This window comes from Anneissia japonica, unplaced genomic scaffold, assembly GCF_011630105.1.
Source record: "Anneissia japonica isolate Jap-2015-1 unplaced genomic scaffold, ASM1163010v1 scaffold93_len1081246_cov171, whole genome shotgun sequence".
Lineage (NCBI taxonomy): Eukaryota > Metazoa > Echinodermata > Crinoidea > Comatulida > Comatulidae > Anneissia > Anneissia japonica.
Genome location: NW_022726429.1, coordinates 38,079 through 53,258, shown reverse-complemented (window position 1 = coordinate 53,258; position 15,180 = coordinate 38,079). Strand labels below are relative to the sequence as shown.

Genomic DNA, 15,180 nt, shown 5'->3' with positions numbered 1-15,180 from the left:
ATATTTACTATAAAAAAATACAAAACAAGTTACGACTAGTTTGGATTTCCAAACTTAATACAATAATTTATACTTGACAATGACCTATATCATCTTCAATGCATTTCTTTTATGACATGACACATAAACATAAAAATAACCCACAGGTAGAATTGATTTATGACTGGTGTAACAATAGCCACGAAGTTATTTACATTGCGGTCACAGGATTAAAATAATAAAAAAACATACTAAACAGTACATACATTAGATATTAATACATACATTAGAAATGTAGAAAATAATACATACATTATACATACATACATTATACATACATAAATTATACATACATAAATTATACATACATAATTAATACATACATTAGAAATGTAGAAAGTGTGATATATGATTTGATGTAGGCCAAGGCCTACTATATAGACTTCCTTTAGCTTGTGTTTTTACCATTGTTGTTCTTTTTAATATTTTATATTATTTATTTGTATACAATTTTTAAAATACATATAATTTAACCTTATTAGGACAAAACTTGCATATTACGCTACAGTCTGGGATCCTACCAAAACAAGATAGCTCTCAAGTTTAAAAAAATCCAGATGGGCTGCTAGATTTGTGCGAAATGACTACCGCATGTGCGGCAGTGTCATTTCCATACTTAACATCCTTGGCTGGTCATCTCTTGAAAACCGCTGCAGACAGCTCCGAATCATTCTTCTTCATAAAATTATAAATAAACTTGTTTCCATACCATCTGCCGACTTAAATCACTGTTCTGGCTCTACCCGAGCAGCTTATCTCAAGAAATTCTGTTCCCTTACAGCAAACACTGACAATTACTTATTCTCTTTCTTCCCAAGAACGTTCATCGAATACACCAAACTTGACCCATCCCTTACTAACTTGCCTTTCAATGAACTTGCCTGTTACAAAATAAAGTAGAAGCTGAACTTCTTCTTGACTCTCATCTTGTACACTGAAAATAATAGTACTATTTTTACTACATGGCTAAAAAATCACAAGTATTGTCATTACTACAACTGACAGGGCCATCGTTAAATTAAGTCAGATTCCAAAATATAGCATCATATTGAATACGTCATCTGACATCATGGGAACCTAAACTTTAATTACAATTATTTGTTTACTAGGCCTAATTCGAAATTGTTTTAAGACTTTAACCTAATACATACTGATTAATAATAGCTGAGATTTTATGCACATTTCAGAATTAATAATCGTTTTTAGTATCTTACTGAATATTTATTGTCTACTAAATGAAATATGAATTATATATGAATCTTTAGAAATACAATTTCTACAATATTAATCTTGTTTTTATATAGATAAATGTTCGATAAATACTATGATAAAACAAACGAAATTCAGCGTGTCTATTTTCATTCCAATCAATGGCGTTTGTAAACATGTGCACTTTCGACGGCAAAGCTGGCCTGCCTGCTTAGGTCCTAGCCAACCAATAATAATGAACAAATGTATTATTTTTTTTAAATATAGGCCTATGGCGCATCCTGTACATGCACTTCAACTTTTACAACAAAAGCCAGGCCTACGTCCTACTGTACTTAAGCCTAGGCCTACACTAGTTTGATGTCGTCGGGGTAATTCTGTCTCTAAATGCAGCGTGGCCACTAGGAAAAATAAAAATTCAAGATTGGGTCTAAAAAATCCCAAGATTACTTTTAAGAACCCAAGATTCGCAAAATATTAGTATATATACATAAACTTCATTTAAAAGTCCTTCATTTTAAAGCTTTTTCAATGAATTATGTACTGTACAGTATTTTGTACTGTATAAGCCTTAACGAAGTGTCTGGATTTTTGAGATCAGAAACTCGTTCGCTTTGGGACATACTATTCAAAGGCCTACTCTGTGCGTCCGTGGAAAATCCTTTTTGGTGACTAAAACGTGATATCTTTTCCTCTGGCATTGTATGTTAGGCTAAGAGTTTGAAGTTAGTGCGCAATTTCACCCATTCGATATTAACAAAGTCAGTACTTCACACACATTAGGCCTATGGCCTTATTATATAAAAGATCTTTTCAGAGTGTCTAACTGATCTGTCAATTTCAACCAGGGGACTACGGTATTGCATAGGAGTATTTAACAATAAGAAAAATTGGGAAAACAGTTTCCTTTGAAATTTACTTAAGCGAATGTGTATGAAACCGGGTCTATGGCAACTATAATTTGATACTACGTCTAAAAGTGTAGAGATACGGACCCTATTATTAAAAACTGTTGAATTCTAAATGATTACAAGATGACCAAGCATATGAATGAATCAGTCTAAAATGATATTCAAAGATATTATACAGCTAACCGCTAATGTTTGTTTTGCATGTTTATTACACACCGTCACTCACAAATGTATGCAAAAATTGGTCGTAAAATTTGACAACAAGTTGACCATTAAAATTCATTGTAAATATTTATTTACATTCGTACACCGATTTTGTTTCAAGTTGTTTGTTTTCAATACTATAACTGTTTCTTTACGATGACATTGTTTTGAAATTGTACTGTATAACACTCCAAAATTTGTTTTATGGGCAAACAGCAGAAAGCTCTAAATTTTTACAAGTTGACCAAGCGTGTTGCTGCATCATTATTGTTCGGTTACGATCACTATTCAGGCAGAGAGCAGCAGGCTGATAATTTGTTTTTCCCACAGCTATTTAGATGTCGTTGTTGGTAACTTTTTTTTTTAAATTGTGAGTGTAAATATTCTCTAGTATATATACTGTAGATAAGAATTGTAGATAAATAATGCACATAAAATCAATTGTCGATGGAGAACGGCGTCAGTCATCTGATTAGTCCCATATTAACAGTACCGATATTTTGAATTCTCCTCTTCCGCGAATTGTTTTATTGACAGTGACTCATCTAATTCTTATATAATCACTTTAACATTTTAATCAAAATAGTTCGCCATATCGTAAAAGTGTGAATACCCACCCAATTCGTTGGCGATCCTCAGTGTGTTATGTTAATGAAACGTGTCATACTGTACAACGACGGAATGTGTATTACAAAATGCCAGTACGTATTTTTTAGATTTTGACGCACTCCGTTCTGTTGTGTGTGTCTGCTGTTGAAAACAATCTTCCTAATTTTGTGACTCGCTTTGATGACTGAGATGGACCATGTTGATTTATTAATAATATGTTGTTTGGGATGGAAAAAAGTAGAGTCAATTTCCCAAAAATGCTCCATCAGCAAATAGTTTAGTGTGCGCTATGGACAGTATGGCTATAGAATTTACTAACCACACAATCCACAATAATTAAGTCGCAAAACTTCAGCTGCATTTGTTGGATTAAGTCGCAAAAATTTATCTTCGTTTGGTGGCGCAATTTACTCTAGGTAGACGGAGACCGGTTTCGTTACCAGTTGGTACATTTCTTACAAACATTCAGCCAAAGGCCAGTGAAAGTTTTTATCGATGTTTGCCATTTTTATGTGAGCTACCGTAAAGTCATGGTTTGCCGGATTTGCGTTCAATTTAAATCTCCGAACTTCTGAAGCTGAGATATTCTATGAACGTATGTATCGCAGGCTACAATTTAAAAACGGGTGACCAAATAATGAATTAGGTGCTAAATTTTGATTTAATGCTGGGTAAGTTAAAAACAGACATTCTGTCGGAGTGGGACTCATTCAAAAATTTGAGGGGGTTCGCTAGAAAACAGGGTTGTTTGCTAGAAAAGGGGGTCCGCCCGAACCATAAAAACCCCCCCTGGCTACGGGCCTGATTAATTATCTCTGTTTTTCATTTTGTTATAGTTAAATCAATTTATTTTGAATTACTTTTTGTATATATTTATATTTATATTGTATTGTCATTGTATTTGTTTTTTATGATGGAGGAAGAGCAGTTTACTGTTTGGGCTTAATGCCTATTACTTACTCCTGGCAAGAATATTGTATGTATACTTTTTACTTTGCCGAATAAATATTATTATTAATATTATTATTATAAAATTGTCCTGTTCCCATTAAAATATAAATAAAAATAACATAACCTTCGACTTTAACCATGATGAATCTGCGTGTCCTAACACCAGCACCACCTGCCGGGAGTACAAATTGTTTGAGAGAAAAAAAAGTTAAATGTACTTTTCCTGGACATTTTCCCCCGTCACATTTCCCCCAGACTGTTCCCCCTAGAACAATTTCCCCTGGACATTCCCCACCCCCTTTTATAAAACACAAATTTAAATACAAGGAGTACATCAAGATTTATATCATCTCTTTTATTAAATCTTTATTAAATCAACTGCACAGATAACAACAATATTTAAATGGTAATATTCAAGTAACAACAAACAAATATGAGATATACATTAAGCCATTAAATTTACTTTATTTACATTTGCTCATTTTTAGTTACTATTTATTTTTGTTATTATCAAATAACAACAAACATGAAGTTTACTTTATTTGCATTTGCTCATTTTTAGTTACTACAGTATTTATTTTTGTTATCAAATTAATTCTAATATAATTCTAATATTGAAAACAGGGAGATATAATGATTAAACAAACTTACATATAAACAGCAATCTGTTACTTACATAGTAATAGTAGGTACTGTAATAAAAATGTTATAACTTTAGCATGGTAATATTTGACTGTCCATCAAAAAAATCTTCCACCTTTGTTTAATAATGGGATAGAAACAATAGAATTTAAAAGCCAGAACTACAATTGCTATTGAAATACTACTAGTGACTATGTAATACTATACAGGAATACAATTCATGGTAATACCCTATAATACAGTAATATACTGCAGTAAAATAATAATTTTGTATGTTTGAAAAGTGTGTAAAATATGACGAAATAAGAACAATTAAGACTGAAATTGGCGAAATACGAACACTGAGCTTGGGCAAAAATTATTTCTTACTAATCAACCTTCAGTCTTGCTATCTTATTGTACTAATAACGTATGAATAACTACTTCCTTAAAACTAAGTAAGATAAAAAAAAAAAAAATGTATTATAAATTAAAATGTATAATTGAAAAAGAAAATAATAACTAAAAATTAGCAAATTCAAATAAAGTAAACTTTCATTCATTCATTCATTCATTCATAAAGGTATTTTATTCAAAAATAATTGTAATTGCAGTACTGTATTAAAGACTGAATTGTTACAATTTTACAAATTCAAAAAAAGAGACATTAAAAAAGGCAAGAGACAAACTTGGAACAGACATTAAAACCATCAGGCACTTAAAATTTAAAAAATATTTTTCAACAACAAATACGTAAACAGATGAGACATGCAAAATGGTGTATAAAACACCAACTAGCTATATTATTAATGACGATACATTACCTAAAATTGATAAAATCTAAAAAAAAAAAAAAAAAAAATCAAAAAAAAAAAAAAAAAAAAAAAAAAAAAAAAAATTGTTTTCCCCCCCTTCATTCCCCTTTCTTTCCCTTTCCTTCTTCTTAGGCCCTTCTCTCATTCCAAATTCTGGTCATATATTGCAATGGGCTATTAAAATATCTTTTGGTCCTATGGCTACGGAGAGACAGTTAATGTATGTAATTCATATTGTTTTTTTTATTTTTGTTTTTGTTACTGAAGTATTACCATGGACCTATTAATAAGTCCATGGTATTACCATTTAAATATTGTTGTTACTTGCACAGTTGATTTAATAAAGATTTAATAAAGTTACATAAAGATTTAGTAAAGTTACTTGTGCAGTTGAGAGGATATAAATTATATATTTGTGTATTTAAATTCATGGTGTGTTTCAGTATTTTCTTGCTCTGTTGTTTTCCCTGTACCTGTTTAAGTGGTGTTTTGTTCTCTCCTTTTATTGATTTATTGAATTTTGTATTTAAAAAATTTGTAAACATTTTTCTTGGTGTTTTCTCAATTGTTCTGGTTTTTGTAATGAATTTTTTATGTTAATAAAATTGTTATGTTTTACTATTTTACTTCTCTGTTCTGGAGGTTATTATCTCAAGTCTTACAATTAGCAAAAGCTCTGGACTAGATGGTCTTTCCAATAACATATTTAAGCATGTTTCTTTACTAATTTCCAAACCGTTGAGTCACATTTTTAATTGTTTTTTCAAAACTGGCATTTTCCAGATTAGCTTAAAATTGCAAAAGTCATCCAAATAATATAAAAAGTTCAATTCTCACAACTTCAGTAATTACCGACCTGTATCCTTACTTGCTTTAAAATTTTAGAACTTACAAAAGATTTACTAAAGATTATTTTTTTATTTAAATAAATATAATGTTTAATCTGACTTCCAATATGAATTTAGAAAATGTAATTTTACTAACTGCTTTTTAGATATGTATGATAAAATAACTCACGCTCATAAACAACAATATGTAGCCATTGGTGTCTTTCTTGATTTATGAAAAGCACTCAATACCACTAATCATGACATTTAAACAAACCTTTATTGGAATATATAGATTAATCTTGAATTGATTAAAGTATAAATATTGATAAAACTAACTGTATAATATAATTCTCAAAACAACTTGTAAACTTAAATATTCCCAAGACATTTACATTGACAATGTTGAAATTTGTAAAGTAAAAGAAACCACATAGTATTACTAGAATATCCACCATTGTGTCCAGAAACATAGGTATCATGAATAAACTTAAGTATACACTTCCAACAAATATCCTTATTTCATTACATAACACCTTGGTTTCCCGTATCTCTCTCTTAGGTTAACATTTCATGGGCTGTTACTTTAAATTAATTTGAACTTTTTAAAATGCAAACACATGCTCTTTGATTATGCGCAGGTGCTTCTTACATGTCACACTCCTAAGAACTTTTCCATAAGTGTAATGTCCTCAACATAAATTGATTTAAACAAATTACAAATTGCTTTATTTATGTACAAATTATTCATTAACTTTCTACCAACTCTTTTAAGCACTCTATTAAAAACATGACAGTATTCATACTTTTAATACTAGATCTTCAATAAATATTTTTTCTTCAGATCATTGCACCGACTAAGGGGTTCTTCTGTTTTTGACGTTGGTCCAAAACTTTGGAATAAGTTGTATTTTGTTGGTCCAAAACTTTGGAAAAAGCTGCATTTTGAACCAATTCACCGTTTTTAGCTTTGAATATAATTACAAGAAATCATTGATCTCTATGTATAGTGTATAATAAATAATCACCTTTATTGGTATAATCATCCATTTTTCATGTATTAATTTCGTTAATTCTGCCCAATCTCTTTATTTTCATTTTAGTATTATTTTTATTTAGTGTTTTTTTTTTATTACAGTTTTATATACAAAAGTTATATTATGTCAGTACTCCGATATATCATGTTGTATATACAGTTTCAACTGGGTTCATGACTTAAATTTAACTCCATTAAATTTAAACTTAATTTAACTTCATCAACACATGCATATTATATATGTTATAGTTACTATTTAAAATAGTTTGTACTGGTATCTATTATTATTAACATCGTATCGTATATTATTATTTTCCTTTATCCTATAAAAAGTATATTGAAATGGCAAAAGAAAATTCAACAATGTACATGTACCTTTATATTATAGAATTTTTCAGTTATTGAGTTGCTAAGAAAATCGGTTTTGATCTATACAAAATGAATTTTTTGTATGTGATGACTTTGATGCTTCTTGTAAGTTCTGCTTCCTCACAAGGTGAGTCATTGTATCATTTTAAATAATATTAATTATGGTTACATATTTTAGTATCCATTTGTAAACTCATTTATTTTCAATAATAGTACATAGATTTTCACTAATTTTGTAAATTATAAACCATGAAGCCGGTGTCACGAAAATTCAGGTTCCATTCCAAATTTCGGCTCTACACCTAACTTCTCATTTAAGCAAAAATTTTCGCTTCGTCGGTACATTAAGATCCACTCTCATTCTATCGGCTTTATTGTACAGTGCATACATATTACCTTTGTCTAAAAATAACGACCGATCGTTATTAATGAGGTGAACTTGTATTTGGAAGAAAAACCGTGAAAATAAGCAGAAAAAAATATGGTTTTTATTATTTTTAATATTCATAATGCTTCAAGTCCGTCCGCAAAAACTACGACGCTGACCTACTTCTCAACACTGTTGCAACTACAGCTTGAAGATTGTCCTTGCCACCGCCTGTTCGCAGGCAGGCTTTGCAATGTGACGTACTGTATGAGTGGCTTTTCCATTTTCTATGCCGAGAGAGAATGATTCCATATCTTTTGCCGACGTGCATATTGTCATCTAGCCAAACAAAACAGATATATGCATAGAGTGGGAAAGATGAAATGGAGAGGGAGTGGTATTATACTACAGTACTGTAATCTGATTGACTTTGATAATGAATATCGCCTGTAAACTATTCAAAATTGATTGGAAAATTAACTTGAGAATATTTCAACAATCGTTTGCTAATGCTCGAAAGGATAATCGTCCCTAATGTTGAGATTTTTCTAGAAATTTAGGCTAGGTTCACCATAACCTGTTATGTCTAATTTTGAATATTAAAGTATTTTATATATTGTCCTGCTTGTGCCTCTCAATTAGCTCACATTGACAGAATACACTAAAAATTGTGGTATTTTATGTTTATTTACTTTATTCAATTTCTAGGTAGACTTATTAATACAACAACACAATTACAATGAGAATACAATACTTTGAGGGTATATAAAACATATAAAAAATGAAATGCTAAAATGTTTGCAATTTAAATGACCTTCAAATTTACACCCTAACCTGGATCGTCCCCTACACATAATACTATCTTCCTTGTAACTTGGGTTAAACTTTCCCGAAAGTTTCATTCGGATCAGTTGACCCATTTTTTAAATATCTGGTCGGCACGTTTTCCTTTGTCCTCATATTCACACCCTACGCTGGATCATCACAATAATTCAGTCATTTCTTTCCTGGACATTTACAAACTATTATAGAAAGTTTCATTTACACCCATTGAAAACTTTTTATAGGTATTTACGTCTGGGGTCTCAAAAATTTAAATGACCCTCCAATTTACACCCTTTACTGATTCGTCACCAACACATAATACTATCTTCCTTGTAAACTCAGTTAAACTTTTTCCGAACGTTTCATTCCTACCATTTGATCAGTTTTTGAAATATGCGGTCTGGGACGGTTTTTTTTTCAATGGTCCTCAGATCTACACCCTACTCCTGATTGTCACAAAAATTTAATCATTTCTTTTCTCGACCTTGACAAACTGTTATGCAAGGTTTTAATTCATACCCATTTATACCCATTGATTTTTTTTAAAGAGATATTTAGGTCTGGGTCCTGAAAAATTGAAATGACTCAAATTTACACCCTTGACTGATTCGTTGCCAGCATATTTTCCTTTAGATGGTCCTCAGACCAACTTTCCCGTAAGTTTCATTCACATCAACTGACCGATTTTTAAAATATTCGGTGTAGACTGTTTGACCTTAAATCACTTTAATTGGTCATCACATGTACACCCCACCATAGATTGACACTAAATATTAGGAGTCCATATGAGTCAAATTTCAGGTTTTTTTTAATCCACATTAATATCTGTCAGTATAAAAAATTAAAAAAATCTATGATCCCATTTCATGGAATGACCCAACTCTTAAAAACTTTTGTTATTTCCGATTACGTTAAAATATGTGTAGTTTTCAACATAGTATCTAACCATGAAGAAGCTGAGTACCGAAGCTGAAATTTGGTGTATAAGTAGATCTAATATATCTGATTAACTGGTGTAAATTTAAGAAAAGATTTTAACTGTCCACATGACGAACTGTTAAGGGAAACATAGGCTTTTTCACTTTTATAGGGCTGGTCCCAACTTTGAATGGATGCCATTCCATTTTAATTCATTTGATCAGCCTGTGCTTGCTTGTGACTAGAGACGACTACCCATATATAATATATCTGTAATATAATATGTATACATTCACTCATATGGACACAGGGTGACCTCGAAAATCACAAAAACACTTGCATCATTAAACATCTCGCTTCTGAATGTTTTATATTACGTCAACGCACAGTTATTAAGATATCATTCCATGATTTTAAATATAAATACATAACAAATTCCTGTCCGATCAAGTACTAGTATCTGAAATTGAAGAAAAATGAATTTTCACTTTTTTCTTTGTAATTCATTATTTAAAGAGACAGTGTTAATAGCCTTTTTAATTGTTTTATTTATTGCAGTTGTCAATCAGTGTTCACCAAACCCATGTCTTAATGGAGGAATCTGTTTCTTAAGTTCATCAAATGTGGGAGAGTATGTTTGTCTTTGCACTAACGGCTTTTTCGGAACTAATTGCGAAGGTATACAATGAAGAATTTCCTCTGCTTTATGATATTCTCTCAAATAAATTTCTTTAAATTTATTCAGCATTTTTACTGTAAAATATACCAAAAGCAATATAGTGTTTACTAAACCGCTGTTTTGGTGATGGAACTATAGCGCTGTGAATTCAGTTTAAAATGGAACTAGAAAGATGATTTTTTTTTTCTAAATGGAATTTTTGATAGGCCATTATTAATAGAGTAACTTTAAAATAGCTTTTTGGCAATTTTTTTGTAGGCCATTATGTACGATTTTACCCCTTTAGAAGCGTGACGCTACTGGAGGCAGTGTTACCAAAGATCTTATAAATAGCAGCGCGTAGGGTGTTCACCGCGTACCATTTTCGCGTCCATGCTGTAAACATGGCTGTAAATTTTTTGTTGACACCCGCTGATATGCATATCAAGTCCTATCCATAATCAGTAAGTACATCTGGGCAATTGTATCCTACGTTTGTACCTGTTCGCAGATCTTAATTCTAATACTAATTTCAATTGTATTATTTTTGCGGAGTGTACAAAAAATAATTAAAGTTGCACGAAAAGTTGCACATAAAAACCTCTAGAGAAATAAAATGCGTAGAATTGTAAATACTTGTGTTGTATATCAAAGTCTACAATTTTGTGCAAAATTTTGAAATGCGGCAATGGATTTCTAGGCCTAATATTTTGCAGCCTGGCACATCCTCATTTCATGTATTGCAAAATAAATTAGATTGCTTACCTATCAACGAAGGACGAGCACTGTATAATAACTGAAATGAAAAATAATTAATTGATCGGCCCCTAAACCTGGCCCTCAATAATAATAATAAAAAATAATAATAATAATAATAATAATAATAATAATAATCATAATAATAATAGTAATAATAATAATAGCTTTCCTAAATCAAACCTAGACCTGGCCCAGACATTAATACCCTTTATTAATATATAAACGTGCTCAATGAAAAAATGAGTTTTACTTAAACACAATAAAATTCAATAATGTATTCAGAAACACTAAAGACCGTCATTTTTTTAAAAACAATAATAATAATAATAATAATAATAATAATGATTTTAATTCCAAACTAAGAATTTTAGAGGTTATATACTTTTATTGGTAGTAGCTATCAAGGTCAAACTTGGTATTCTAACTTATATTCCACCATATTACACAATTATGACATCAGATTATCTGCACTCAGAATAGCCACTTAGTTTAACTATGCAATTTTTTTGTGATTTTCGAGGTCACCCTGTGTCCATATGAGTCAAATTTCTGGTTTTTTTTAATCCACATGAATATCTGTCAGTATAAAAAATTAAAAAAATCTATGATCCCATTTCATAAATAAAATAAATTAGATTGCTTACCTATTAACGAAGGACGAGCACTGTATAATAACTGAAATGAAAAATAATTAATTGATCGGCCCCTAAACCTGGCCCTCAATGTTTATCTCCAGTTTTACAAGATTTGGATTGTATACCCACATTATCTCCATTATTTTAAAGTGAATGGGGTTTTAATTACTTTAACAATTAACTTCAAATATCTATTTAACTACCCTTTTTCTGTTGATTGCATTCCCACATGTGCATACAAAATAGGCTAGGCTTTCTTTGAAGTCGGCCTAATGGCTGCTGTTCATATTTGTACTCGAAAATATTTACTAGTCTTAATTCCAGACATCTCATGCCTTCCAACTCAATTAATCATGATGGCTGTGCGCTTAGCGTATTTTAATATATCTGGTATTTATAGACCAGACGAGTGCAAATTTATATTGTAAACCCTGTGACAGGCCCAGGGATAGTCTAATTAAAAGTTGACACTATTATCAATTGGATTTTTCTGTACATGCTGTAAATGTTGCCCTATCAGCCAATAGGATGCTTGGTTTAATTATTAGGTCATTAAGTACCTCGATAGTAATGGTTATAAGTCTATAGTAAGACCTTCCCTTGAGTATGGGGGAAGCGCTTGGTCTCCCTTATACAAAAAAGATAGTGATTTGTTAGAAAAAGTATAACAGAGATCTACTAGATTAATAAGTGAAGGAAGGGATATGTAGATAGATTAAAAGAGCTAAACTTACCTACAATATCTTATAGAAGAAAGAGAGCTTGTTCAAACATACAGTACCATTGATTCAAGTAATATTTTTGAATGCCCACCTCAGAGTAAAACTAGAGGACATGATTATAAACTTTATAAAAGTAGATCATCAAATACCATTGTTAGAAAGAATTCCTACACAGTTAAAGTAGTGAATGATTGGAACACGCTTCCAAATTATGTTGTGTCTGCAAAGACAGTAAATGCCTTTAAGTCGGGTCTGGAAAAAGGAACCTGGCTGGCCACCGACTGAAGTACAGCCTGTATATATCTGAGGAAGATACTCGGATGTATCAAGAGGGACAAACGAGCATAGGTCTCTCGTCTTGAAGTATCAAGATAAATCAAGGTAAATTAATGCATATGAAAAATCTCCTCTAGTAAAAAAAACAACTTCTAGTTCCCTTTAATTTATCAGACACCACTCTATAGAGAAAAAAATAGAACACTAAAAAGTTAAATGACAGGGGAGATGGAAGTTACAGAACAAGCAAGTCCACACCCTGAGCGCTTTCTGGTGTAAAACGCTATATAAATCAGAATATATTACATTATCGTCGAAAATGGTATATATTTCAGAATCAAACGCAAGCTGTGTCCTATAACTATAGGAGTGATTCACGGCCTCACTTCATCACCAACACCACAAAGAAACACAAACTTCAATTTCTACCAAATACGGTTTGAGAAGAGCGCGTTTGAAGTGGACTACTTCACAAAACCGTAAAATTTCACTATCTGGATTTCTTACTTTTTTAACTTTTTTTTTTTTGACATAAGATTAAAGATAAACATTGAACAATTAAAATGTTCAATTCATACTATTTCCACGTTATTACCCTGTAATTAGCATTAATTGTTTGTGTCTGTTTGCGTACACACAAAAGTAAACACAGTTTATCAGTAAAGCGGAAAAAGCCCAAAAAATATTTATAAAAATCCTACCATTTTAATGGGGAAAAATTTAACAACAAAATGACTCACAGATATTTATTTTGCATATATTTGTTCAGTAAGACCTGAATTTTGGGTGTTGTAAAACACCCACACTCAATGGGGGTGGCAGTGTATAATGTATTTACTAGTGTAAATTTGGGGAACAGTGTGACCGTAAACAGTGGGTTGGTCATGTAAGAGAATGTATGGGGAATGTAGCATGGTTGTACATTGTTATGGTGGTATAACAAGAGATTGCAGAGTAGCAAAATAAGTGCTAAAACATCTTTGCAAAGATGATATGTATATAAATATTTTACCTTTTTATTTTGTAATAAATTTCTCATTTTTGTCTTCTGCTATTGAAAGCTTTTGATGTGAGTAACAATGGAACCTGCCCAGACTGCTATACTGGTGACAACTGCGAAATCTGTAAGTTGCATTTTAACATTAGCTTAGCTGCCTCCTTCAAGATGTTATTTAGTATAAAGGAGCTTATATAGTGTGAAATTTAAAATTACGCAGAGTTCGGTTGAGAGGAAATTTCCTGCTTTTTGTGGTGCAGACCCTTATTCAAACCCGGCTAGCATCAGTTTTTAATTGGGGTCTGGTTGCTCAGCTACTCGAATAACCCTCACATTTAGAGAAGGGTTAAGGTGTTAGTGTTCGTGTGTATCCGTTACAAGTTGTAGTCGAGTTGCTCTGCAATGCAGTAAACACCATTTACAGGATGGAAATATAAAATATACAGTAAAATACTTACACAATATAAGTAAAAAGCCAAAATTATTACAGTAAAGATTATTTAAAGGACTCGAATGTAATAGACTTAAACTGTAAATTGTATATTATTTGGCATTATGACTATATAAATGCTGGATTTTGTCCATAGAAATAGTACATTGTATAAGGGGACTTTTAAATACTTTCCATTTTATATATTTTTAAAGAAGATTAACCATGTTGGCAAATTCCTGAAGCCATCACTGTTTCCTAGGGAACTGTCATGCAAGAGAGCCTGGTTGTGTATGGCCTAGTTCAGACTAGGTTTATCCACCTGCCAGTCTAAACTAGGTGTCTTATCTCAAGCTGGGCTGTGTTCCTATATAAACAAAGATACTAGAAATACAAGATAGAGTTATCGCATTGTAATAATGAGGCGGAAGTAGTGCCCAACGTAGGCGGCGCCCTTCTTTTTAACCTTGCAAGTTTCCTTCGTGCCCAACGTACAGGGCGCCCTTCTGTTGCTAAGTATATCCAGACGCAAAAGGCGCCCTTCCTTTTCCTCTAATGGAGGAAAACTTTTTCACTAAGAGTGCGTCCGGCCATGCGATTGGGCGCTGTATTGTTGTTTTATTCTTTACTGATTCATGATTATGCTTTAATTGTTTTGTGTTTTATTTGCATAATAGCAACTATTTCTACTGCCACCAAGGAGGTTATGTATTCACCAATGTCACTGTCTGGGTGTCTATTCCAGTTTGTTTTTATATCTAGTAAATAAAAAGTGATTGGTAAAAACTCATAATATCGGTACAGGATGTCGATAAAGAAGTGCAAAATACAGTCATCATTATGAATTCTTGTGCTTTATTGATCTATTATTGGTAGGCCTATTAGTTCAGGATTTCAATGCTTTTCCAACCCATTATTATTGACATTGAATACAGCTACGATACTCACAGTATATGTTTTTTAATCACAAATTAGAACTGCATATATGTAGTTTTAAAACAA

The 15,180-nt window shown here is 31.6% G+C and overlaps 1 protein-coding gene across 1 annotated transcript in view; it reads left to right on the top strand.

Moving 5' to 3' along the window:
• Positions 1 to 15,180, top strand: part of LOC117113173 (fibropellin-1-like) — a gene marked incomplete at its 3' end in the record, with an annotated part of 57,031 nt that overhangs the window by 4,969 nt on the left and 36,882 nt on the right. Inside the window, exons 3-5 of the mRNA XM_033256451.1 lie at positions 7,611 to 7,718; positions 10,260 to 10,379; positions 13,813 to 13,875. Of these exons, the coding sequence (XP_033112342.1) occupies positions 7,661 to 7,718; positions 10,260 to 10,379; positions 13,813 to 13,875 (241 nt within the window). The remainder of the gene's footprint in view (positions 1 to 7,610; positions 7,719 to 10,259; positions 10,380 to 13,812; positions 13,876 to 15,180) is intronic.